Here is a 27,104-nt window from a genome sequence, read left to right on the forward strand (position 1 = left end):
GGGCCGCCGGGGGAGGCAGGTGAGTATCAAGAGCCGGGCCGGGCCCCAGGGCAGGCCCCGCGGGGCCGAGGGTTGTGTGGCGGTTATGGCGGTTTTCGCCCGCTTCGACCCCTTTTCGTTTGGTACTGGGTTACAGGAGAAGGGGGTCCTCCGGGGACCTAGGCCGAGGGGGTGGGGGAAACCCGGCGCCCGACTCCTGTCTCCCAGGCTCAGGGGCACTGGTGCGGGGGCCGAGCAGCAAGCGAGAGCGTCCCAGTGCGGGGAGGAGAGGGTCCGCTTGGCTGGGCTGGCACCCGGCCGGGGCTGGGGAAAGCGACCTCTCGCTTCTAGCCCGAGCGACCAGACTTCCCTTTCCCAGGGCTTTCCGGGCTTGACCAGGGTTAGGGTAGTGAAGGCTCTGAAAAATCTGGCCACAAAACTGAACAGCCGTTTGCAAGGTGTGTGTGTTTGTGTGTGTGCACTATTTGTCTTCCCCCGTTTAGAATGTCCTGTCCTTTTTATCACCTCAGCAACACAAAAGAAACAGCAGGAAAAGCTAGAGACCTTTGAATTAATAAAGTTCTTGTAGACGTAACTCTTAAGACTTGTCACCTTATTAAAATCAAATCACTATTAAACAACAATTACGCAGTTATTAGAACAAAGCTTCCGGACTTTTACTTAGTCCTTAAATGAATCTGTCCTCTGTCATATGAAAATTGCCCGTTGTTCTCATATCCAGAATGATAAAGAAGAACGTCTGCAACTTGGCAAGTTCATCATTTAAGGAAATCCTTTAGTCAGGGAAGTTTTCACCCCACTCCTGTAATGACCTAGTCTGCGTTTGTTTTGTTAACCAACACATAGTACATACACATTTGAAGATAAAATTAGCTTTTCATCTTAAGCATCCTAAATTATTTTTGGAAAGCAAAGTGATGGTGTTTCCATAGGCAGTGTTTTAATTTTGGAGTCAGGAACACTAAGAAGTGTAAAGTCTTTAAAGTTACCACCTCCTGCAAGTGCTTATATATATGCTAGGAAAAAAAGGGCTGTGGCTGTTGAATGAACCACCTGTGTGCTGCCCCATTTCCCATTTCCTTGACACATCTTTTACTTTAGATTTAAAACTTTTGTTTTCTAATCTACACTGTCTCATTAGAGTCTTTCACGAATACTTGATATAAGTCAATTTCTGGCTGCAGAAGACAAATATGTAATCTCTTTTCTCTATGTGATGACAGTTTCTAAAATGTTCTTGAGTGGCATTAATTTGATGAAGTATATGGTTAATTATGGCACTAAGTTCTGAAAAAATATAAATTTGGTATTTTAGGCCTGTGGATTTTCTTTCGGTGGTTTGGTTTGGTTTCTGTTTTTTGTGCGTGGGGAGGACCTCATGTGCAGAAGGTTGAGTGGATCATTCCCCTTAGTTTATAGTGTTTTAATGTCACCAGTCCATGAACATTCATTTCTTTTTAAATAAGTGTGGCCTGAATTGTGATAGAAGTTAGAATGATTGATTTTAAAATTTCTTTCATCTATAAAAGTTGGTTGGAGTAACATCGAATTCTCAAACTCTAGAGGATAGGGACACCTGGGTGGTTCAGTAGGTTGGTAGCTGTCTTGGTCTTTGGTCATGATCCTGGGGTCCTGGGATCCAGTCCTGCATTGGGCTACCCTCTCTGCAGGAGCCTACTTCTCCCTCTGCCTGTCGCTCCCCCTGCTTGTGTGCTTGCTCGCTTGTGCTTTGACAAATAAGTAAAATCTTTAAAAAATAAATAAATAAAACTCTAGAGGATATATGGGAGAGAAGAGTGGTTTAAATGTTCCTTACCTTGCAAAATGTATGGTAAATGTTATATATATTGGAAACTTTCTGAGGCTGAAAAGCTGTATACTCAATACAGAAAGAATATTACAGTTTTTAGAGAGCAGTGGTGAGGGCCAAGGTTATTTTATAAGGAAGTTAACATTATGATAGCCTGGGTATATTTTAAGGGAAGAGAAAGAAAGCCAGGCATCCTTTCTCAGTGTTTAATGGAGAAAATCCAGGAACTATAAGGTACCATATTTCTTAGATACTGTTCCTGTTCTAAGAGACTAAACAAAAAGCAATGGCTTTTTCCAGTTTCATTAACATTAGCCTACTTTTGATTGATATCCTGGTTGGGCTACTTTCGAATAAATGATAGAGTTATATAAAGAACAAAATTTACCCAAGAGATGAGAAGTATAATTTTTTTTTGAGACAAGTACTGCAGAGAAGAAAGAATTGGAAGATCTTGATTAGTCTCTATCCTTCTGGGATATTCTCATTTTTGAGCTTGTCTATGTTTTTCCTTCTCTTTTCTAAGCTCCTGAGGACTTCCTCATTTTTGCCTCTCCCACTGCTTCTAGTACATTGTAACATAGAAAACATTCTATAAATATTTGTGGCTTTAAGCTACATCGAAAGCAAAGGAGGTATTTCAGCTGGGTCTCAGCTGAGAAGAGGAAGGGGTGAAGGGACTGTCATAAAAAATGTGAAGGCCTACTGAACATTAAGGGAACAGTAGGTAAGGCCAGATGGATCATGGCACTAAGTGGGAGATGAGTTTTGTGAGCCTAAACTGAGAAAGTTGTGCTAAAACTGGAGGGGGCTTTGGATATAAAGTAAGGCAATTCAACTTAAGGGGAAATCACTAAATAGTTTTAATGCCAGGAGTGCCTTATCAAATGGACCTTTAGGGGTGCCTGGGTGGCTCAGTGGGTTAATCCTCTGCCTTCGGCTCAGGTCATGGTCTCAGGGTCCTGGGATTGAGCCCCTTATCAGGCTCTCTACTCAGCAGGGGGCCTACTCCCCACCCACAGACCCTCCGCGCCTACTTGTGATCTCTGTCAAATTAATAAATAAATAAATCTTTAAAAAAAAAAAAGACAAATGGTCCTTTAGGAAGACCACCTCACCTGTGCTCTAATAAGCTATATTAGGAGTTTGATAGTCTGGAGGAGGAAGATGCTTTAGATTTTGTTGGAGTCCATGCCTGCGAAGGGAAGTGTCAGCAAAGGTAACTGAAAGGGAAGGATGAACCAGATAGACGTGACAAGTAGACCTCCCGGTTCTGCTTTTATGCTCGCATATTGGTAATAAATAGTGGTTTAACCTTTGAAATTAAAGTATTGGTCGTCTTGCTGTCCAGTGTTTGGGTTTGGGGGTTTTTTTGTTTTGTTTTTTGCCAAACTTTTGCTGTCTTAGCAGTGTCTTAGCTGATTGTTGATGTTAGTTGTCTAAACATTCTGGAGAATCATATGAATGGTGCATAGATCACTAGTTTGGGTTGCTTGCTGGAATAAATCATGTTTGTCAGCAGTGTTCTTAATTTAGTTTTTTTTTTTTTTTTTAAAGATTTTGTTTATTTATTTGTCAGAGAGAGAGAGAGAGAGAGAGCAAGCACAGGCAGACAGAGTGGCAGGCAGAGGCAGAGGGAGAAGCAGGCTCCCTGCCGAGCAAGGAGCCCGATGCGGGACTTGATCCCAGGACGCTGGGATCATGACCTGAGCCGAAGGCAGCTGCTTAACCAACTGAGCTACCCAGGCGTCCCCTTAATTTAGTTTTTATTGGTTTTCAAGGTAGCCTTTATACATCCTATACATTTATTCTTGTCTATTTGGTTATCTTAGTTGGGACCTTGGCAAACTTGCAGTTCTGTGTCATTTGACAGAGGGGAAAATAGGACAGGGTAGTGAAGGGGTTTGCATAGAACTTTACACTTAACTTATGGCTGAACTGGAAAAAGAGAAAATATGAGTTTCTAGTTTTTATTTAGTCACCAAGCCATATTGGTAATTGTAATCTTTAAGACTATTTGGAGAAGTCTTGACAAGTTGATACATTGCGTGTGACTGGCTTTTTAAAAAATTGATACTACCAAATTTCAACTTGCAGTTTAAACATCTTATCCAGGTAACACGGCTTAGCTAATACATCTTGTGTGCAGTTCAGAAAAGCTGTTCATTATTGAAGCCTCTCTTTGGGCATGGGCCTCCTTGTCAGCAGTAGAATTGCTAATAGTTCAAATCCTCTACAGAGCTATAAATCACATATAACTAGATAGATATCCAACTAGAACTTTGTAAACCACCTTACACAGTTTTGTTTTGTTTTGTTTTTTAATTAAAAATATTTCAGAGCTAAAAGACTCTAAAGTTTGGTTTTTAGCCTTTTTCCTGGGAAGGGGATATTAGGCAATAGAAAAATGCAACAGCACATAAGTTTGGCATATAATTCCTGGATTTCACTAGATTCTTTAAAGATTATCCGAAACCCCCTTCAGATACTTAACTCCCATGTTGAGTTTTTCCCACTCAGACTTTTTCTTCCTTGAATTGTCCCATTTTCTTTCCCTCCAGGCTCATAGAAAGAAGTCCCTCTTCCTTTTCAACGCAGATCCTTTTTGCTTCCTTCCTTTGTTAATCTCATTCCCTCAAAAACTTTGTTTTATCAATTACTAAGTATATCTTTTTTTTTTAAGATTTTATTTATTTATTTGACAGAGATCACAAGTAGGCAGAGAAGCAGGCAGAGAGAGAGGGGGAAGCAGGCTCCCCGCTGAGCAGAGAGCCTGATGTGGGGCTCGATCCCAGGACCCTGGGATCATGACCTGAGCCGAAGGCAGAGGCTTTAACCCCCTGAGCCACCCAGGCGCCCCACTAAGTATATCTTTTTTTATCCTAAACCTTTCTCGCTGCAGAGTCCAAGAGCTTCTCTTCCTCTTGACATTGTTTACTCAAAGATCAGCATTTCCGGGAAACAGCTTTTTTGTTAATCCTCATTCTGATCACCTTTTCTAAAGCATTAGATACTGGTAACTACTTACTTCTTTCTGAAATGTGGTCCTTTCTTAGTTATCAGTCAATTATTACTAACTCCCTTGGTTTTCAGTGGCCATTCCTTACTCAGTTTGCATCCTAAGAATTCTCCAAGTTGCCTTTTGGTGTCTTCTCCCTAAATATGCAAATTCCCTTAGCTATTTCATTCACAACCAGGGCATAATTTTATTATTATTTTTTTTTTTACCTTTGTTTAGAAGAACCTAGCTAGGGGCACCTGGGTGGCTCAGTCGGTTAAGTGTCTGCCTTTGGCTTCGGTCATCATCACAGGGATCCTGGGTTGAGCACCACATCGGGCTCCCTGCTCAGCGGGGAGCCTGCTTCTGTCTCTTCTTCTGCCTGCCGTTCCTCCTGCTTGTACTCTCTCTTACAATAAATAAAACCTTTAAAAAAATAAAATCTTGGCTAGATTGATCTAAACCCTTCTCCTGAGCTTGAGTTACTTTTTTGATTGCCTGCTACATTGCTCCTCAAAGAGGCACTCACGCCTGCCTCCTTTCTCGCCAAACCTACTCAACAGTTCCTTCTTTTAGGAAACAATATCACCATCCTTGCCATTGCTCAGGCTCCAAATTCTCAGCATCATCTTCAGCTCTGTCTGCTTCTTCTCTTCTTTTCTCCATCCTGGCAATTGCCAAGTCCTCTTGTTTCTTCCTTTCAAATAGCTTTCATTCGCCACTTCTTTTCTAATCCCATCACTCTGGTTATGGCCGTTTTCCTCTTACTAAGTTTATTGTGGTAGTTTCTTAACTGATTCTTTTTGCTTCAAATCTTCTCTGCTTTACCCTGGTTCCTTGAAAAACCTAAACCACATTTCTGATGATTTCACTTAGAAATGATCCCTACTTGGAACCTCTGACATCAGGGAAATGCAGATCAAATGACGGTGAGCTAATACTTCATACTCCTTAGCATAACTATTGTTTTAAAAAAAAATCCCACAAAATAACAAGTGTTGGTGAATATGTGGAGAATTTGGAGCCCCATGCATTGCCCATGAGAATGTAAAATGGTGCCCCAGGTGTGGAAAACAGTTTGGCAGTTTCTCAGAAAATAAAAACACAATTACTGTATGACCCAGCAATTCCACCCCTAGGGGTGTGAGTGTGTGTGTGTATATGTATGTGTGTATCCCCAAAAGAATTGAGAGGGGGGCTCAAACAGATACTTGTAAACCAATGTTCATAGCAGCATTATTCACAATAGCCAAAAAGTAGAAACAATCCCAGTGTCCATCAACAGATGAGTGGATAAACAAGATGTGGTATGTACATACAATGGAGTATTTATTATTCAGCCATAAAAAGGAAAGAAATGCTGACACCTGCTACAACTTGGATGAACCTTGAAAACATGTTAAGTGAAATAAGCCATATACAGAAAGGACAGGTATGGGACGCCTGGGTGGCTCAGTTGGTTGGGCATCTGCCTTCAGCTCGGGTCATTATCCCGGGGTCCTGGAATCGAGTCCTACATTGGGCTCCTTGCTCAGCCGGGAGCCTGCTTCTCCCTCTGCCTGCTCTGCCTGTTCTGCCCGCAGCTCTCTGTGCTTCTGCTCTCTCTCTGACAAATAAATAAATAAAATCTTAAAAAAAAAAAAAAAATAGGACAGGCGTATTGGGGCACCTGGGAGGCTCAGTCATCAAGCTTCTGCCTTTGGCTCAGGTCATGATCCCAGGGTCCTGGGTTGGAGCCTCACATGTGGCTCCCTGCTCAGCCAGGGAACCTGCTTCTCCCTCTCCCACTCCCCATTTGTGTTCCCTCTCTCACTGTCTCTCTCTCCCTCTCTATCCAATAAACAAGTAAAATTCTGGAAAAAAAAAAAAAGAAATGGACAAGTACCCTATGATTCTACTTAATCTGAGGTAGCTAAAAATAGGCAAATTCAAGATAAAAAGTAGTGACCACCAAGGGTTGAGGGAGGGAGTGATGGGGACTTATTCTTTAATGGGTATAGAGTCTTTATTAGGGATGATAAAAAAAAGTTTTGGAAATGGATAATGGTGATAGTTGTACAACATTGTGAGTGAACTTAATGCTACAAACTGTACACTTAAAAGTTAAAGTGGTAAAATTTGGGGATGTGTATTTTTCCACAGTTAATAATCTCTGCCTTCATAGAGTATTCAAAGGAAAATAAAAGGTCCTGCATAGTCTGCTTCTCTAATTCTATATCTTATAGTCAACCTTAAATCATTTCTCTAGACAGACAGCTCTGTCCTCAGCTTTTGCTCAAACTGCAGTGTGACTTTGAGGTTCAGCTTAAAAGATGCCTTCACAAAACTCCCTGAGCTATTACCTTCCTTCTGGAAGGAAAAAGATTAATTTGGTTATCAAATTAATATTTTTCTTTTCATCTCTGTTAGTATTTTGGACTTCTCCCAGCACTTAGCATGTTCTCTCTGACATTAGAGTTAGTCGCCTACAAGCATGTCTTCAACAAGACCGTAAGCTGATTCAATTCCTCCATGTAGGAGGTACTCAATAAATGTTCGCTGAATTGAATCTAATCTAGCCTTCTCATATTATGGATGCAGAAATTGGAATCTAGAGAAGCCACACAATGACAGGACTGGGACCAGTTTCAAGGTCTTCTGTTTTCTAGTTCAAAAATGTTCTCCCTGTGCATGCATGTGTCTTACAGATGTTCATTCTGTGTTGATACTCACTATCTTCTATAGAACAAATGGCAGGACCCTGTTTACATTTCTTTTGTTTATTTAAAAAATTACGTTTTATTTGAAATCCCTGTACATATTAAAATCCTGATATTTTTCTTCTGTTTTCAGCTTCATGTTTCCTGTTGCAGGTGGAATGAGACCCCCTCAAGGTATGTGAAAGCTGAAGTTTTAAACTTTGCACTGTCATGTTTCTGAACTTGGGAATAAAGTGGATAAAAAAGTCTTGTGGCTGCCAAATAGAGTAAAATTTTCCTACAGTTCTGAAAAATACATATATGTGTGTGTGTGTGTGTGTGTGTGTGTGTGTGTGTGTGTATTTGCTATTCTTAAAATTTCTCAAAAATTACCCCAAAATACAAAAAAAAAAATTCTCAAAAATTGTGTAATTCTAGGGGCACCTGGGTGGCTCAGTGGGTTAAAGCCTCTGCCTTTGCCTCAGCTCATGATCCTAGGATCCTGGGATCGAGCCCCATATTGGGCTCTCTGCTCAGCAGGGAACCTGCTTCCTCCTCTCTCTCTGCCTGCCTCTCTGCCCACTTGTCATCTCTGTCTGTCAAATAAATAAAATCTTAAAAAAAAAAAAATTATGTAATTCTAGATTGTTAGCTCCATAGGGCAGAAGCTTTGTCTGCCTTATGCTCATCAGTATCTGCAGCTCCCAACATACTGATAGAAGATTATAGGGTTTCTGTGGGTGTTTGTTGAATAACTAAATGAACCCCTTTAATTATTTTATATTACCGTGTTTTCTCTATATGAATTTGGTCTTATGTTTGTAAGAAATCATATGTTCTGGTGCAGTATAAATTCTTTCTTTTTTTTTAAGATATTATTTGTTTATTTGACAGAGCGAGAGATCACAAGTAGGCAGAGAGGCAGGCAGAGAGAGAGGAGGAAGCAGTCTCCCTGCTGAGCAGCCAGCCCGATGCGGGGCTCGATCCCAGGACCCTCAGACCATGACCTGAGCCGAAGGCAGAGGCTTTAACCCACTGAGCTACCCAGGTGTCCCAGTATAAATTATTTCTTAAGTCTCAGTTTTATTCTTTTCAATTTCTTTACTGGGTATATCCCTTCTCTCTGTTTCAGACAAGGGCCTACCAGTATCAATTCTAGCTGTATCTTTAGGGCAACTGTAGTGAAGGGATACAATCTTGATTCATGCAGCTGTGCCATTGGGATACAGCACTGAAGAAAGAATATGTCTGCCTTTCTCTTCTTTCTGCTCACACTCTCTTCATTGTACCCCCGACACATACCAGTCTGCTTCTAACAACCGTCCCATCTCACAAAGCCAGTGTTGATTGCTTACGGTAGAATTGCTAGAGAAACAGAGACTCCCAGGTCACACCAATAGAGATGAAAGATAAAGAGCGGCTCAGTAGCAGGTGGTCAGTGGCTCATACTGACTTTGTCTCCATTCGGAATCAATGATGGAGGTTGAGTTTCAGGTAAATTTTTCCAAGGGTCAGTTGTATTATTTTCATTGTGCTGACATTTATGCATTATTTAAGCTATCTGTAATTAGATGTGTCCCAGATTTAGAGTGAGTGGTTTGAGAGCTTTTGTTCTTTAGGAGGGTGTTACAGAGTTATTCATTATTGTGGCTCAAGATTTTGCATTTTTATAAAACTTTCAAGTAAAAATCTTCATATGGAGCAAGAAGAGAGCCCAAAAGCTTGCCTAATATTTTTTCCTCTGGAATTTGGAATTGCTTTTGAGATTTTTTTCTTTTTACAAAGTATGTTAGCGTGGACTTTTTGATCATTAGAAGCCTTTAAATTATGCATGGATTAACTCTGAAAGCATATACAAGAAGCTGACAGCAAGATTAGCCACAAGATCATGAGTAGTAGGTGAACAGGAGACAAGAGAGAGACAAGAGTTTTCACTGTGCATACTTTCATGCCTTTAAATGTTGTACCAGATACCTGAGTTACCCATTGAAAAATTAAATAAAACTAATCCAGATGAACAAAGCTTTAGGTGCAAAGGGGCAAGAGGGAAAACATGTAAGTTCCATGAGGGTAAGGACCTGGTTTGTCCTAGAATGGTGCTGATGAGGATTCGGCCCTCAAATCTTTGAATAAATGATTGAATGAATAAGTGAATGCTACTTCTAATGTACTTGTAAATATGGATGTTCATGCTTATGAGATTAAACTGTGTTTAAATAACCTTTAAGGTTCCCAGAACTCACAAGGTAAATGCAGTATACTTTACCGGACTTTTAATTTTTTAAAATCAAAATTTGATTTAAAGCTCCTTGTAGTAGAACCAACATAAATGTAACAAAGTGCAAAATTAGATTGAAATTTGTATTCGGGCCATGTAGGGATTTTGTTTTGTTCACATTTGTATACCAACTCTCTAGAATTGTGCCTAAAATATACTATATTTTAGTATAGCATTCAGTTTAACATTCAGTATTACTTATTAAATTATATACTTTCCATCCTGATGGTTATTTTGTGGTAAATGTTATATTAACTATTCATGTAAGGAAAGAGAAGAGGAATATCATTTCTTTAAGAATGTTAGGTGTTAAACAGCTTTCCAGATAGGAAACTGAGGCATGAAGTTAAGCATGTCCCAAAGGTACTAAGTGACATTTCTCATTGGCATCCACAATTCGTGCTATTAGTATATATGTTATTTTATAGTTATATGCTGCTGCATAAAAAAATACCCCAAAACTTTAAAAATACAAATTTTATTATTTCACATTGTATCCATTTATCAGGTATCTGGGAATGGCTTCACTGGGTGGTTTTGGCTCCAGACCAGAGAGAGTGCAGTGAAGATGTCAACCATGTCTGCAAGCATCTTAAAGTTTGTTAGGGCTGGGTGATCTCCAAGATGGCTCGCTCATATAGATGACAAGTTTGTGCTGCCTTTTGGCAAGAGGTTTCAGTTCCATGCCACATGGATTCTTTATAGGACTGCTTGAGTATTCTTATGATGTGGCAGTAGCTTTCCCCAGAGCAAGTGATGGAAGAGAGCAAGGAGGAAGCTGCAGTGGCTTTTAAGAACCAGCCTTGGGGAGTGCCTGGGTGGCTCAGTGGGTTAAGCCTCTGCCTTCGGCTCTGGTCATGGTCTCAGGGTCCTGGGATTGAGCCCCTCATCAGGCTCTCTGCTCAGGGGGGAGCCTTCTTCCTCCTCTTTCTCTGCTTGCCTCTCTGCCTACCTGTGATATCTCTCTCTCTCTCACTCTCTCTCTGTCAAATAAATAAATAAAATCTTAAAGAAAAAAGAAAAAAGAAACCAGCCTTGGAAGTTACAAATGCTCATTTAACCATATCCTGTTGGTTGTACTGGTCAGCCCTATTCAGTATGGGAGGAATGACAAGGGAATGAGTACCAAAAGGCAGAAATTGCTGGGGTCCTTCTTGAAGGCCAAATACCACAATTAGGCCACCCTGTCCATTTTTTAAGTATGCACAAAAATTCTGTAAAAAGATTATTATCTTCACTTTACAGATGAAGTTTTACAACTTGCCCAAGATTGCATAGCTAAGTAAGTGATGGAACTGGAATTTGTACTCAAGTCTGTCTCACGCCACAGCCTATGCTTTTTCCACTAAACTGTGCTACCTCCCAAGTAACAAGTCCTTCATGTACCTACGGTTTTAAGAAAATAAACTTTAAGATACATTAACTTTACTGGCACCTGGGTGGCTCAGTTGGTTAAGCATCTGATTCTTGATTACAGCTCAGGTCGTGATCTTGGGCTCATCTGATCAAGCTCCGTGTTGGGCTTTGCACTGTGTGTGGAGCCCGCTTGGGATTCTCTCTCTCCCTCTGCCCCTGCCAAGAGCCAAGTGTGCATGCGCACACTCTTTCTCAAAAAAAAAAAAAAAAAAAAGGTTTTTAAGTAAAAAATAAATACATTGACTTTAATGACACCTTTGTTTTTCAGCAGGACTGATGCCGATGCAGCAGCAAGGATTCCCTATGGTCTCTGTCATGCAGCCTAATATGCAAGGCATGATAGGAATGAATTATAGTTCTCAAATGTCCCAAGGACCAATTGCCATGCAGGTACTTGCCTCTTTAACCAATTGTTTACAAAGTTATTATTTGTTGTTATGTGTTACGTACTAACTACATGCTAGGAACTTAATGTTATATTTGGAAATAAATGGCTGCATCTCAGGTGGCTTCCTTCAAAATAAAATAAAGATATGTTCATAGGAGTTGGGGGAAAAAACCAAGATAAGTCATGTAAGGAAAATCTGGTGCCTACTTTATTTGATTACTGGCTTAGAAGAATTTTAGAATGACATTTTAGAATTTTAGAATGACATCTGATGCCATGAAGAAGCATTGTTAGAAATAACATTGTTCTCATGAAAAGGAGCAGTGTCATTGTTTGGAAGGCTTAGAGCCTTCTTTATATATTATGTAATCCTCATAATTTTTTAAAGAGGTGGTGTCTTCATTTTTCTGAGAAGGAATCTATAGGTTTGTGAAGATGCTCACAGAGCATCGGAAGCCAGAATTTGAACCTAAGTCTTGAGTAAGTCTGTTTTATACAAATTCTACATTGAATTCTCTCTCAGTTGAATAGTTTAAAGCAGTGGAATAATACAATCAGATTTGTATTTCAGAAAGGTCATCCTGACTACGGACTAGAGAAGGATTGGAGGGAGAGAGGAGGGCAAAAGTAGATAGAAGGAGAATCATTAGAGGGCTGATGAGTGAGAGCAGGTGAGATGTTGACTGATTAAAGCAAATAATGTTACATTTTAATTTTAGAATTGGTGAATCAAATTGATAATATCAGGATTTAGTAAGCACTAAGATAAGATGGGCTTCTTCCATTTTGGATCTCTCTTTGTAAATTATCTTCTCTAGCTACGATATCCATTTAAACCAAGTAGCCAAATAAACTGAATCCAGGAGTCAGGTCTTTGGCTGAATCCAAAGTGCTACAGTATTTTTTTTTTTTTAAATAAACATATTGGGGGCATCTTGGTGTCACAGTTGGTTAAGTGTCCAACACAGTTTCTGCTCAGGTTGTGATCTCAGAGTCGTGGAATCAAGCCCTGTATTGAGCTCCATGCTCAACATGGAGTGTGCTTAAGACTCTCTCTCCCCCTCTGCCTCTCCCCCAACGCTGGCTCTTTAGAATAAATGAATAAATCCTTAAAATAAATGTGTTCCTTCACAAATAAGCCAGAACCAAAAAAGTTTGCTTACTGTTAATAAATATTATAATGGCATATATTTTGTTTTTGCCAATTATTTAAATTTTCTATGACTATATTTATGTATACAGTATATTAGTACAGTAACACATTGTATTTGCAAAAATGCATATAATTTATAAATAAGTAATATTCAGCATTTATGATCAGAACTTAAGTTGAAACTATTGTCGTGTTGAAGTCATATAAGCAAATAAAGCTTCTGTTCTATATGTAAAAATTGGAGAGAACTTCTGGAATCATTCTTCATTCATCTCCAGTAAAAGATTTGGGACTAAATTGAGCTTTTGTAGGTTTTAAATCCATGTTACTCAGCTTTTGCTAGGTTATGTTACATAACAGCAATCCCAAAATCTCTGCCTTAAGAAAAACAGTTTATTTTTCATTTGTGATGGGTGTCCTTTGTGGTTTGGCTGTGACTCCAATCCATGTTCTCTTTATCCTGAGACCCTGAGATCCTAGGATATCCCAGACCCTTGACATAGGGAAGAGAGATGGCCAGACCCTGTTACAATGTTTAGAGCATCCTCTCAGAAGTGGCATTTATCGGTTACTTCTATTCACCTAAGTAATGTGTCCAAAACAAACAGCAGGGGAAGAATATACCAGGAAGAATATACTAGGGATGTATATCTTAGAGTAAAGACAGCAAATAGCTGGAAAGAATCTACCATAGAATGCAGTGTTGTTGTTTATTGAAGTATAGTTAACACACAGTGTTATATTAGTTTTAGGTGTGCAATATAGTGTTTAACCAATTGTATACATTACCCAGTCCTTACCAAGATAAGTGTACTCTTTCCTTTTTTTTTTTTTTTTAAGATTTTATTATTTGAGAGAGAGAGCACACGCAGGTAGGGAGAGAGAGCAGCAGGCAGAGGGAGAGGGAGGAAGCAGGCTCCCTGCTGAGCAGGGAGCCCTGTGCGGGCTGGATCCCAGAACGCAGGGATCATGACCTGAGCTTGATGACTGAGCCACCCAATTGCCCTGATAAGTATACTCTAGGTCCCCTTTTTTTTATCCACCTCCATCTGCACATGCTAGATCTCTTAGGAGTCTGTTTTTTGGTTTCTCTCTCTCTCTCTTTCTTTTTTTTTTTCTTTTCAGTTGTTCCCTTATTTCGTTTCTTAAATTCCTCATATGGGTGAAATCATACAGTATTTGTCTTTCTCTGAGTGACTTATTTCACTTAGAATTGTACTTATACATTATATATATATTAATAAGTATTATTATAAGTATAATGAGTATTATATGTACTTATACATTATACACTTATACATTATACTCTCTAGGGTCCATCTGTGTCATGGCAGATAGCAAGATCTCATTCTTTTTTATGGCTGAATCATAGTCCATTATGTATGTATGTGTGTATATATATATATATATATATATATGGAGTACATTCATCTTTGGGTAGACACTTGGTTTGCTGCCATATCTTGGCTATTATAAATAATGCAGCAATAAACATAGGGGTGCATAGTGTTTTCATTTTCCTTTTTTTGTTGTTAAAGATTTTATTTGTTTATTTGAGGGTCACCGCGAGAGAGACAGCATGGGCACAAGTTGGGGGCAGAGGGAGAGGGAGAAGCAGACTCCCTGCTGAGCAGGGGGCCTGATGTGGATCTTGATCTCAGGACCCCAGGATGCTGACCTGAGCCAAAGGCAGACACTTAACTGGCTGAACCACCCAGGTGCCCCATGTTTTCATCTTCTTCGGATAAATACCCAGTAGTGGAATTACTGAATCATAATGGAATTCTATTTTTAATTTTTTGAGGAACCTCTATACTGTTTTCCACAGTAACTGTAGCAATTTTAATTCCACCAAAGATGCATGAGGGTTCCTTTTTCTCTACATCCTCACCCACACTTGTTATTTCTTGAGTTTTTTATTTTAGCCATTCTGACCAGTGTGAGGTGATAACATTGTAATATTGATTTCCATTTCCCTGATGATGAGTGATGTTGAGCATCTTTTCATGTGTCATTGGCCATCTGATGCCTTCCTTGAAAAAAATGTCTATTCAGGTCCCATTTTTAATCGCCTTGTTTGTGTTTTGGTGTTACATTATATATACTGAATAGATACTGAATTATTTTGGATATTAACCCCTTGTCAGATATTATTTGCAAATACCTTCTCCCATTCAGTAGGTTGCCTTTTCATTTTGTTGATGATTTCCTTTGCTGTGCACGAGCTTTTTATTTTGGTGTAGTCCCAATAGTTTAATTTTGCTTTTGCTTCCCTTGTCTGAGGCAACATATCTAGAAAAATATTTCTATGGCCAGTGTCAAATTACAGCCTGTTTGTTTTCTTCTGGGAGTTTTATAATTTCAGGTCTCACATTTAGGTCTTTAATCCATTTTGAGTTTATTTTCGTGTATGGTGTAAGAAAGTGGCCCAGTTTCATTATTTTGCATGTAGTTGTCCAGTTATCCTAGCTCCGTTAGTTAAAGAGGCTGTCTTCTCCCCCATTGTATGTTCTTGCCTTTTTATTGTAGGTTAATTGACCATATTTGCATGGATTTATTTCTAGGCTCTCTGTCCTGTTCCATTGATCTGGTTTTGTGCCAGTACCATATTATTATTATTGTTGCTGCTGTTGTTGTTTTAGATTTTTATTTATTTATTAGAGAGAAAGAGAGCATGAGTAGGGGGAGGGGCTGAGGAAGAGGAAGAAGCAGACTCCCCACTGATCTGGGAGCCCAATGCCAGGCTCAATCCCAGGACCCTGAGATCATGACCTGAGCAGAAGGCAAACACTCAACCAACTGAGCCACCCAGATGCCCCAGTACCATATTGTTTTGATTACTACAGCTTTGTAGTATATCTTGAAATCTGGGGTTGTATACCACCAGCTTTCTGAAGGTTGCTTTGGCTATTGAAGCTCTTTTGTGGTTCCATACAAATTTTGGTATTATTTGTTCTAGTTCTGTGAAAAATGTTGTTAGTATTTTGATAGGGATTGCATTGAATATGTAGGTTGCTTTGGGTAGTATGAGTATTTTAACAATATTTTTCCAGTCTGTGAGCTGTCTTTCCATTTGTTTGTGTCATCTTCAGTCCCCTTCATCAATATCTTATAGTTTTCAGAGTATAGGTCTTCTGACTCCATCATTCAGTTTATTCCTAGGTATTCTATGACTTTTGGTGTAATTGTAAATGGGATTTTTTTCTTAATCTCTGTTTCTGCTACTTCCATTACTAGTGTAGAGAAATGCAACAGGGTTCTGTATATTAATTTTGTATCCTGAAACTTTACTGATTCATTTGTCAATTCTGACAGTCTTTTGGTAGAATCTTTAGGGTTTCCTATTTATAGTATGTCATCTGCAAATACAGACAGTTTTACTTCTTCCTTATCATTTAGGATGCCTTTTATTTCTTTTTCTTGTCTGATGGCTGTGGCTGAGACTTACAGTACATGGAATGTTGAAATGTTGAAAAAAAGTGGTGAGAATGGATGTCCTTGTCTTGTTCCTAGTGTTAGAGAAAAAGCTCTCGGTTTTTCACTATTGAGTGTGTTAGTTGTGGGTTTTTAATATATGGATTTTACTGTATTGAGGTATGTTCCCTCTAAACCCATTTTGTTGAGTTTTTAATCATGAATGGATATTGTATTTTGTCAAATGATTTGTCTACATCTACTGAAATTATTACACAGTTTTTGTCCTTTCTCTTGTTAATGTGATTTATCAATGCTGATTGCAAATATTGAGCCACCCACTCTTGCATCCCTGAAATAAATCCCACTTGACCATGGTGAATGATTTTTTTAATGTATAGTTGGATTTGATTTGCTAATATTTTGTTGAGGATTTTTACATCTATGTATCTTGGAGATTTTGGCCTATAGTTTTATTTTTTTGTAGTGTCTGTCTGGTTTTGGTATCAGGGTATGATGGCCTTGTGGAATGAATTTGGAAGCTTTCATTCCTGTTCTGTTTTTTGGACTAGTTTGAGAAGACTAGGCATTAACTTTTCCTTAAATGTTTGGTACAATTCACCTGTGAAAGCATCTGGTCCTGGACTTTTGTTTTTGGGGAATTTTTTTGATTATTGATTCAATTTCATTGCTAGTAATCAGTGTGTATAAATTTTCTGTTTCTTCTTCATTCAGTTTTAGAATGTTACATATTCCTGGAATTTATCCATTTTTTCTAGGTTGTCCAATTTGTTGGTATATAATTTTTCATTGTATTCTCTTAGAATCATTTGTATTTCTATGGTATTTGTTGTTATTTCTCCTTATTCATTTCTGGTTTTATTTATTTGAGTCCTTTTTTTCTTGACGAGTCTGGCTAAAGGTTTATCAATTTTGTTTTTCTTTACAAAGAACCAACTCCTGGTGTCATTGGGCTTTTTTTTCCCCCCAAGTTCCTTCAGGTGTAAGATTAGGTTCTTTATTTGAGATTTTTCTGAGATAGGACTGTATTGCTGTAATCTTCCCTCTTAGAACAACTTTTGCTGCATCTCAAAGATTTTGGACATTGTGTTTTCATTTTCATTTGGCTCCATGTATTTTGAGATTTCCTCTTTGATTTCTTGGTTGACCCATTCATTGTTTAGTATCATGTTATTTGTGTTCTTTCCAGATATTTTCTTATGGCTGATTTCTAGTTTCATACTGTTGTGGTTGAAAAAAATGCATAATACGATTTCAGTTTTCTTTAATTTGTTGAGACTTGTGGACTAAGATGTCATCCATCCTGGAGAATGTTGCATGTGCACTTGAAAAGAATGTGTAGTCGACGGTTTTGGGATGGAATGGTCTGAATATATCTGTTGGGTCCATCTGGTCTAAGTGTCATTCAAATATCTCTCCATTGATGTAAGTGGAGTGTTAAAATCTTACTATTATTGTATTACTGTCAGTTTTTCTCTTTATGTCTATTAATGTTTGTTTTATGTATGTATCCTATGTTGGGTGTATAGATACTGATAATTTTTGTATCCTCTTGTCCTTTTGTCTCTTGTTAGAGTCTGTTTTAATGTCTATTTTGTCTGATATAAGTATTGCTACCCTGGCTTTCTTTTCACTTCCATTTGCATGGTAAATGTTTTTATATCCCTTACTACCTTTTTTTTTTTTTTAAGATTTTATTTATTTATTTGACAGAGAGAGAAAGATCACAAGCAGACAGAGAGGGGGAAGCAGGCTCCCCGCTGAGCAGAGAGCCGGATACGGGGCTCAGTCCCAGGACCCTGAGATCACGACCTGAGCTGAAGGCAGTGGCTTAACCCTCTGAGCCACCCAGGCACCCCTCCCTTATTACTTTCAATCTGCATGTGTCTTCAGCTCCAAAGAGAGTCTTTTGTAGGCCGCATATAGGTTGTGGGTCTTGTTTTTAATCCATTCAGTCACCCTATGTCTTCTGATTTGAACATTTAGTCTATCTACATTTAAAGTAATTATGAAGGGACACCTGGCTGGCTCAGTCCTTAAAGCATGTGACTCTTGATCGCCGGGTCATGAGTTCGAGCCCCACTTTGGGCATAGAGCTTACTTTAAAAAAAGTAAAAGAAAATAAATCTCTTAAATAAAGTAATTATTGATAATCGTGTTCTTTTTTCTAAGATTTTATTTATTTGACAGACAGAGATCACAATTAGGCAGAGAGGCAGGCAAAGAGGAAGGGAAGCAGGCTCCCCGCTGAGCAGAGAGCCTGATGCAGGGCTTGATCCCAGGACCCTGGGACCACGACCTGAGCCGATGGCAGAGGCTTTAACCCACTGAGCCACGCAGGTGCCCTGATAATCGTGTTCTTAGTGCCATTTTGTTACTTCTTTATGGTTGTTTTTGTCATTATTTTTTGTTCCTTCTTGTCTTGCTTTCTTTCCTTGTGGTTTGATGGCTTCCTTTAGTATTATGTTTGAATTCCTCTCTCTTTATTTTTTTGTATCTATTACAGGTTTTTTATTTGTAGTTACCATTAGGTTCATATATAACATCTTATGCCTGTAGCAGTCTATTAAGTTGATAGTTACTTAAGTTTGAACTCATTCTAATAGCACTAAATTTTTACTTCCTGCTCCCATATTTTATGTATATGATGTCATACTTTACATCCTTCTATTTTGCAAATCCCTTGGCTAATTTTTATAGATATAATTGGTTTTACTGCTCTTGTGCTTTAACCTCCATGCTGGTTTTATAAGTGACTAATCAACTACTTTTAATATATGTTTGCATTTTACCTGTGAGATTTTTTCCTTTCATCATTTTCTTATTCCTGATTGTGGCCTTTTCTTGCCAAAGAATTCCCTTTAACATTTCTTATAAGGCTGGTTTAGTGATGAACTCCTTTAACTTTTGTACATTTGGGAAATTCTTTATCTCTCCTATTATGAATGATAACCTTACAGGGTAGAGTATTCTTGTTTGCAGGATTTTTACTTTTAGCACTTTGAATATATCATGCCACTGCCTTCTGGCCTGCAGTCTCTCCTGAAAAGTCAGCTGATACCTTGTATCAGCTGTCCCTTGTACAAGGGAAATCCCATAAAGCTATCAGCTGACTTTTCTTTTTTCTTGCTGCTTTTAAAATTCTCTCTTTATCACTACTTCTTATTTATTGTATGTCTTGATATGGACTTCCTTGGGTTTATCTTGTTGGGGGCTCTCTGATTCTTGGATCTGGATGTCTGTTTCCTTCCCCAGATTAGGAAGTTTTCAGCTATTATTTCTTCAAATAAGTTTTCTGCTCCCTTCTCTCTGTCTTCTTCTGGGATCCCTATAAAATGAATATTGTTATGCTTGATGCTATTGCAGAGTTATCTTAACCTGTTCTCATTTATTATTATTCTTTTTGTTGTTGTTGCTGTTCAGGTTGGTTGCATTTCATTAAGCTGGCTTCCAGATTGCTGATCCATTCTTCTGCTTCCTCTAATCTGTTGTTGATTACACCTAGTGTATTTTTAAATTTTAGTTATTTAATTCTTTAGCCTTGACTGGTTCTTTTTAATATTTTCTCTTTGTTGATGGTCTCACTGAGATCCTCCACTGTTTTCTCAAGTCCAGTGAGTATCTTTGTGACCATTACTGACCATGCCTGAACTCTTTATCAGGCATATTGCTTATCTCCATTTCATTTAGCTCCCCTCCCACACTTTCTGATGTGGGCTTTTCTCTGTAATTAGCTGTGGAAGGTCTATTCTGCCAGTCTTCAGGTTGTTTTCAGAGTTAGTCACATAGATGTAATTCCTTTCTCAATGTGTCCATGGGAGGAGATGAGCTCAGGATCCTCCTATTCTGCCATCTTCCCCAGACTACCCTCATTCTGTTTTTTGTTTTTGCTTTTGTTCTCTTAAGTAGGGTGTACACCCAACATGGAGCTTGAACTCATGACCTGAGATCAAGAGTTGCATGCTCTAGCTCTACCAATTAGCCAGGTGCCCTCTGTTTTTTTGGTAGTAGCTGTTTCAGTGGGTGTGAGGTAGTGTCTCATTGTAGTTTTGATTTACATATCTTCAAAATATGATGTTGAGTATCTTCTCATGTGGTTATTGGCCATTTATATATCTTTTTTAGAGAAATGTTTATTGAGGTCTGTTGTCAATTTTTGAATTTTTTGTTGTTGAATTGTAAGACTTCTCTATATATTTTAGATATTAATCCCTTATCAGATGTGTGATTTGCAAATATTGTCTTCCATTCTGTGGGCTCCTTTTTCTCTGTGAATAGTGTTTCTTGATTTAAGGTTTTCATGGAGTCAAGTTGTTTATTATTATTACTTTTTAATGTTTGTTAGAATTTACCAGCAAAGCCATCAGATCCAGGACTTTTCTGGTTGGGTGATTTTGATTACTCATTAAATCTCTGTGGCTATATGATAAGCCTTCTCAAAATTATTTTAGCTATTCTAGTTCTTCTATCTTTCCATTCATGTTTTAGGATAATGTTGTCTGTATCTATGAAAAGTCTTCTTGGAGTTTTGATAGGAATTATGGTAAACCTTTTTTATCAATTTGGGGGAGATTGACATCTTTATGAATCCTAACCACTAGACCACCAGGGAGCGTCAAGAGATTGACATCTTTAATATGTGGATTCTTGCATTATATGAGCAGTATATTGTCTTTATTCAGGTCTTTGATTTCTGTCATCAGCATTGTATAGTTTTCACCATATAAATTCTTTAAATGTTTTGTTAGATTTACATGTAGGCATTTCATTCTTTTGAGTAATTATAAATGGCATTGTGTTTTTATTTCAGTGTCCTATTCAAGGCTAATATATAGAAATTATTGATTTGGGTATGTTCGTTTTGTAAAAATTAGAGGAATTTTTTTGTAGATTCCTCAGGGTTTTCTATGAAGATAGTCATATCCTTTTATCAAATTTTAACATACCATATTTGCCTTATATTTTTTTAAAGAATTGAACAAAACAGTTATAATTCCATTCTTCTACTTCCCTAGAGATGGTTATCACTATCAAAAATTCAATGCTTGGGGCGCCTGGGTGGCTCAGTGGGTTGGGGCCTCTGCCTTCGGCTCAGGTCAGGATCCCTGGGTGCTGGGATCGGGCCCCGCATTGGGCTCTCTGCTCAGCGGGGAGCCTGCTTCCCTTCCTCTCTCTCTGCCTGCCTCTCTGCCTAGTTGTGGTTTCTGTCTGTCAAATAAAAAAACCTTAAAAAAAAATTTCAATGCTTATTGTTTTCGTATGTATTCTTATACTTCTACTATTTTACATGTTTGAATATTCATGGACATTATATATTTTCTAGGCTTTGTGCCCTTCTGCATTTGATTTTTTTAATTGGACATTGTTTCTCCCCTAGATTTATCCCTGTTACAGAGTGAAGCCAAGTTTGTTCATATAGCTGCTGTGTAGTATTCCAGTGCATGAGTATATATACTTCGGTTATTGGACATTTAAGTTGCTTCCAATTTTTTGCTGTTTGTTCTAGTTTTATTGATTTCTAAGAGTTCATTGTATATTCTGGATTCTTGCCTTTGTGGTTATTTGTGTTGCTACTATCTGCTCCTATACTTTGGTTTGTCTTTTAATTTTGGTGGTAGTGTCCTGTGTTGTAAAAGTTAAGACAGATGGATAAATCATTTCTTTTATGGTTTTGAGTTTTATGTCTCATTAGATATAGTCCTACTCTGAGATCATAATATTATTCTCCTGTATTTTCTTATTAAACCTATCTGGAGTTGATCTTTGGTATCAGTGTGAGTCTAAAGTTCTAATTTTATTATTTTCCGTTTGAGTAGACAGTTGTCTTCAAATCACTTATCAATAGCCCATTCTTTACTCATTGATTTCTAAGATTACTCCTATACTATCCAATTTCTTTATATGCTTTGGGTTAGTTTCTGAGCTCTTCTGTTTATCCCATTGCTATCTCTGTCTATCCCTGCGTCAGTAACTTAGTCTCCTAATTTTTCTAGCCCAAGCCTTAATAACTGCTTGTGTGGATCTTCTTTTAAAGAATTTTAGCTATTCATATTTCTTTTCTCTTAAGTATGAATTTTTAAGATAATCTTATGAAATTCCACATAAAATCTGTTGGGATTTTGATTGAAATTGATATTTTTACTTTTTTAGTCTGTCCTGTCTCTCCAGTTACTCAAGTCTTCAGTAGCCTTCAGTATTCTACATCTATGAGTGAACAACTTTATCTTTAGTGTTTTTAGCAGTTTTTTGGATATATCTCAGATTTCTGAGTTATTTCTTTTGTCATGTGATCCACCCAGTATATAACTAAAGTTTAGTATTTTTTAACCTTTTGGTATATCTAGATTTCAAAAGAATGAATTAAGAAACTGTATAAATGTATAAAGTAACTTTTCAGTACTAGGAGAAAGACAAAATATCATTTAGCAAGCTTGAATCTTCTTGAAGAACAGAATTTTGTAAATAGGAAGGCAATGTGCAAGAAAATGCCTTCTTTCATTCTTTATTATTTTTGTGGAATATCTGGTCTTTTGGCCTATATGAGTTGAGTGGGGTTTTTGCGGGGCGGGGTTGCTTTTTATGTGCCTTGAGTAAACTAAATCCATTTCTTTTTAAGATTTTTATTTATTTATTTGACAGACAGAAATAGGCAGAGAGGCAGGGAGAGGGAGGGAAGCAGGCTCCCAGCTGAGCAGAGAGCCTGATGCAGGGCTCGATCCCAGGACCCTGGGATCATGACCTGAGCCGAAGGCAGAGGCTTTAGCCACTGAGCCACCCAGGCACCCCAAACTAAGTCAATTTAAAAAGGAACTTAATTCCTCATCGCAAGAAAGAAATGATGAGGGGTGCCTGCGTGGCTCATTGAGTTAAGCCTCTATCTTCAGCTCAGGTCATGATCTCAGGGTCCTGGGATCAAGCCCCGCATCAGGCTCTCTGCTCGGCAGGGAGCCTGCTGCCCGCCCCCACTCTCTCTCTGCCTGCCTCTCTGCCTACTTGTGATCTCTGTCTGTCAAATAAATAAATAAAATCTTAAAAAAAAAAAAAGAAAAATGGTGGTTATGTGACATGATGGAAGTGTTAATACTGCAGTGGTAATTATTTTGCAGTGTGTAAGTGTATCACATCAACAGGTTGCATACCTTATAATTACACAGTGTTACGTCAGCGACATCTCAGTAAAGCTGGAAAAAATAGGGAATTGATTTAGTTATTATACTTAAGTAGATCTGGAAAAAAAATAAATGTAATCCTAGGACTACAGTGCTAATTTTTAGCAGCAAGAGAACCACACCATGACTAAAAGTAAGTATACATTGCCACCCCCACCCAAGATTTAGAATAGACAGTGTTAGTAATTTCAATATGAATTATTTGTAACTCCCATTGTAAGGTCCTAAAACCATTCATAAGCCTTCCAAGCTGCTACTCTTCATTGAGCAAGTATATGACTGATCATATGAATAAACACACAACAGAACACATTAAAATTGTTTTTAAGTCTAAATCTATGGTAGCTGGTAGTTGGAGAGGCAGCATGGCCTAATGGTGGAGAACATGGACTTTGGAACCAGACACTTCCTCGTTCTAATACTGGCTCTGCCACTTACCCACAGTAAATAAGGTAGTTAACAATTTTGTACTTCAATTTCCTCATCTATAAAATGAGAATAATAGTAGCACCTACCACCTCGTTTTGTTACAAGAATTAAGTGTATTAATATATGTAAAGCCCTTAGAAAAGTCCCTGGGACATATGAGGAGCTTTATAAGTGTTAATATTAAGGTATCCTTGTTGATTGTTATCAGAAATATCTCTAAGGATCTTACATATATTGAGAATAGTGTATGTAAGTGCCTACTTCTATAGCTGGCATATGGCATGAACACACTAAATAAGAAAAATGAACACTTCATAGTTAGAATATATGTAACTGTGAAGTGTTCATTTTTCTTATTTGGTTGCTTTGACTTTGTATTTGCCTGCAGAATCCTACTTTGTTCCAGAAAAAAAATGGGGTCATCATTGTTTTTGAGAGTGTATTACTTCATCAGTATAATTATACTTCGTCAGTATAGTTTTTAATAATTATAATAACGGCTATTTACTCATATATGCTACACAGTGTTCTAGGTGCTTTACCCACATTATATTATTTCTAGGCCTTAAAACAATCCCCTACTGTTTCAATGAGATGCACTTTTTTCAAAGTTCAGAATGAGGGGATATTTTTGATAATTTCTAAAAGGAGTACTTTGAGGAAAACACTAACATGATTTCTTCAACAAAAAGATCAAGATCTTAAATCTTGATCTAAAATCAAGATCTTAGTGTTGTTTAAAAAAAAAAACAAAAACCCAGGTGGCTCAGTTGGTAAAGCAACTGCCTTTGGCTCAGGTCATGATCCTGGAGTCCCAGGATCGAGTCGCCCATCGGGCTCCCTGCTTGGTGGGGAGTCTGCATCTCCCTCTGACCCTCTCCCCTCTCATTATCTCTCTCTTCTCTCATTCTCTCTCAAATAAATAAATAAAATCTTTTAAGAAAAAAAACATTAAAAATGGGGCACCCAGCTGGCTGAGTCAGCGGAGCATGTGACTTTTGATCTTGGGGTTGAGTTCTAGCCTCTTGGGTGTAGAGATTACTTAAAAGTAAAGACTCTTTGGGGCGCCTGGGTGGCTCAGTCATTAAGTGTCTGCCTTTGGCTCAGGTCATGATCCCAAGGTCCTGGGCTGGAGCCCTGCATTGGACTCCCTGTTTGGCAAGAAGCCTGCTTCTACCTCTCCCAGTTCCTCTGCTCATGTTCCTACTCTCACTGTATCTCTTTCTGTCAAATAAATAAATAAAATCTTAAAAAAAAAAAAAGTAAAGAATCTTTTTAAAAAAATGAAGTGATAAAAATCTGACTATATTAATTCCCATAGTGTGAAAATAATCTTAACCTTAAAGTAATTTAAATTTTGGTAGTTTACATTAACCAAGTTTGTGTAAGTAGGGGAGTTAACCGTTATTACAAACACATCCTTCATCCACTATAACTGAAAGTAGCCATCCTGAAATTAACGGACTGGGCAATTTGGGTGACTAAAGTAGCTAGATGCATGTATTTTGGTTTTTGAAGGAAGAGAGGATAAAAGGGTTAGAAGAAGCAAGGAGGAATACTTCCCTTATTTACAGGAAATGTGGAAGAGAAGCAGCAGTCTCCAAATGAGTGCTTCCAGGGATAGCTAGGTTTTCATTAGGGAAGAGAAGGGAAGCCTGTCAGGGAGAAGGCTGAGAAGTAGAATTTCCGCTCAGTGTAAAATAAGCCGTTGTCATCATTATCAGTGCCATCATCATTGTTAACATTAGATGTTGTGATTAGCTATCGTGTAATACTCTTCCTACTACCGGATGCTTGAATAAACTTTCTACTGTGGTATTGCTACATCACTTATTGCTGATTGAATATATTTTGTTTTCTGTGGAAGCTTGACTATCAGGCCTGTGATAGTAAACATCAGATTATTTATTATCCCATCATACTTACTGGGAAAGCATGTTTAATCTCATCTTTGGAATAACTACCGTATGGCAAGCTCTAATCTGTTGCTGGAAATACGAAGACATGTAAGATATGATACCTCTTCTCAAAGAATATGGGTTAGTGAACTGACCAGAATATACCCGTGTGCTTCCAAGCACACACGCCCTTAGACTGTTAGCAGTGGGCGCCTCTGAGACAAGGAAATGAAAGGGATGAGATAGTAAGGGGAGCTTTCCATTTTTAGCCTGTGTATTTCGACTATTATTTAAAAGAAAATCATATGGTTCATTAATAAAAACACTAAGTAAGAGTTTATGGAGGTCATTGTTTTTCTGTGTAATAATTAAAAGGAGGAATTGTGTTTTTCAAGCCTTTGTTTCTTTCAGGCAGGAATACCAATGGGCCCAGTGCCGGCAGCAGGGATGCCTTACCTGGGACAAACGCCTTTCCTAGGAATGCGTCCTCCGGGCCCACAGTACACTCCAGACATGCAGAAGCAGTTTGCTGAAGAGCAACAGTAAGAGATTTCAGGAATCAAGCATAAAGACGCATGATAGCTGCTATTTGAAGAACAGTTCTTTAATGCAGATTTGAAACCAGTACAGTCGTGTCACATTTAAGATACTTGCAATACATTTTTATATATAAGTTTTAAGCAAGAACAGACCTTATGGATCCTCTAATTCAACCCTATAATTTTACATTTAGGGAAAATGCAGTTCAGAGGATGCAGTTTCTTGTCAGCCTCCATCACATAGTTACTAGCAAAGCCTGGACCCGAATGTAGGCCTCCTGATGCCCCAACCATTCCTCTTTCTCCTGTACAACACTGCCTTCCCAAGTCAGAGTTTCTTTTTTGTCTACCTCCCTGACTGTTTTTTGAGATTATTTTTGAATGCAAAAGATTGTCCCTTTCTTTTGCAAATTATACAAGAATAAATTCATATCTATAACTTAGGTAAATCATTTTGGGGACTCATTTTGTATATTTCAAAATTAATGGGGAAATAGCATTGTCTTAAAAAAATCAGATATAATTAGCAGTGAGGGTTTTCATTATAGAAGTATAAAGTGATATTGCTGAAACTATTAGAAGTATGACTATAACACAGTTGATAATCTCTGAAGCTAGTTCTTTACTAGATTGTTTTTCCTTCAGAAAACGATTTGAACAGCAACAGAAGCTCTTAGAAGAAGAAAGGAAAAGACGCCAGTTTGAAGAGCAGAAGCAGAAGCTCAGACTTCTAAGTAGTGTGAAACCGAAGGTAATATATTCCACCACCAGCCCGCATCCACCCTGTGTGTGCCTCTCACTCATTCAGGGGATTCTGTCGCCTGGGCACCAGCCCAAGCTCAGGCTGTGGTTGATTCATTTGGGTCTAAAAGTGAAGAATTCTTCTTTTCCTGTAAGACACTATTATTGAACG

General features: G+C 38.2%; 1 protein-coding gene across 7 annotated transcripts in view; it reads left to right on the plus strand.

Annotated features, from left to right (window-relative positions):
* The window catches only part of LOC111151829 (synergin gamma), an 85,758-nt gene continuing 58,654 nt past the window's right edge, over nucleotides 1–27,104 (plus strand). For 5 of the 7 annotated variants that reach the window (XM_022510046.1, XM_022510048.1, XM_022510050.1 and 2 more), the window contains exons 1-5: nucleotides 1–19; nucleotides 7,641–7,681; nucleotides 11,449–11,570; nucleotides 26,064–26,194; nucleotides 26,837–26,942. In XM_022510046.1, coding sequence (XP_022365754.1) covers nucleotides 7,645–7,681; nucleotides 11,449–11,570; nucleotides 26,064–26,194; nucleotides 26,837–26,942 — 396 coding nt within the window. In that variant the 5' untranslated portion in view covers nucleotides 1–19; nucleotides 7,641–7,644. The remainder of the gene's footprint in view (nucleotides 20–7,640; nucleotides 7,682–11,448; nucleotides 11,571–26,063; nucleotides 26,195–26,836; nucleotides 26,943–27,104) is intronic. The other 2 variants (XM_022510047.1, XM_022510051.1) reach the window with 1 other exon arrangement.

This window comes from Enhydra lutris, unplaced genomic scaffold (assembly GCF_002288905.1).
Source record: "Enhydra lutris kenyoni isolate GAN:26980312 unplaced genomic scaffold, ASM228890v2 scaffoldscaffold26, whole genome shotgun sequence".
Lineage (NCBI taxonomy): Eukaryota > Metazoa > Chordata > Mammalia > Carnivora > Mustelidae > Enhydra > Enhydra lutris.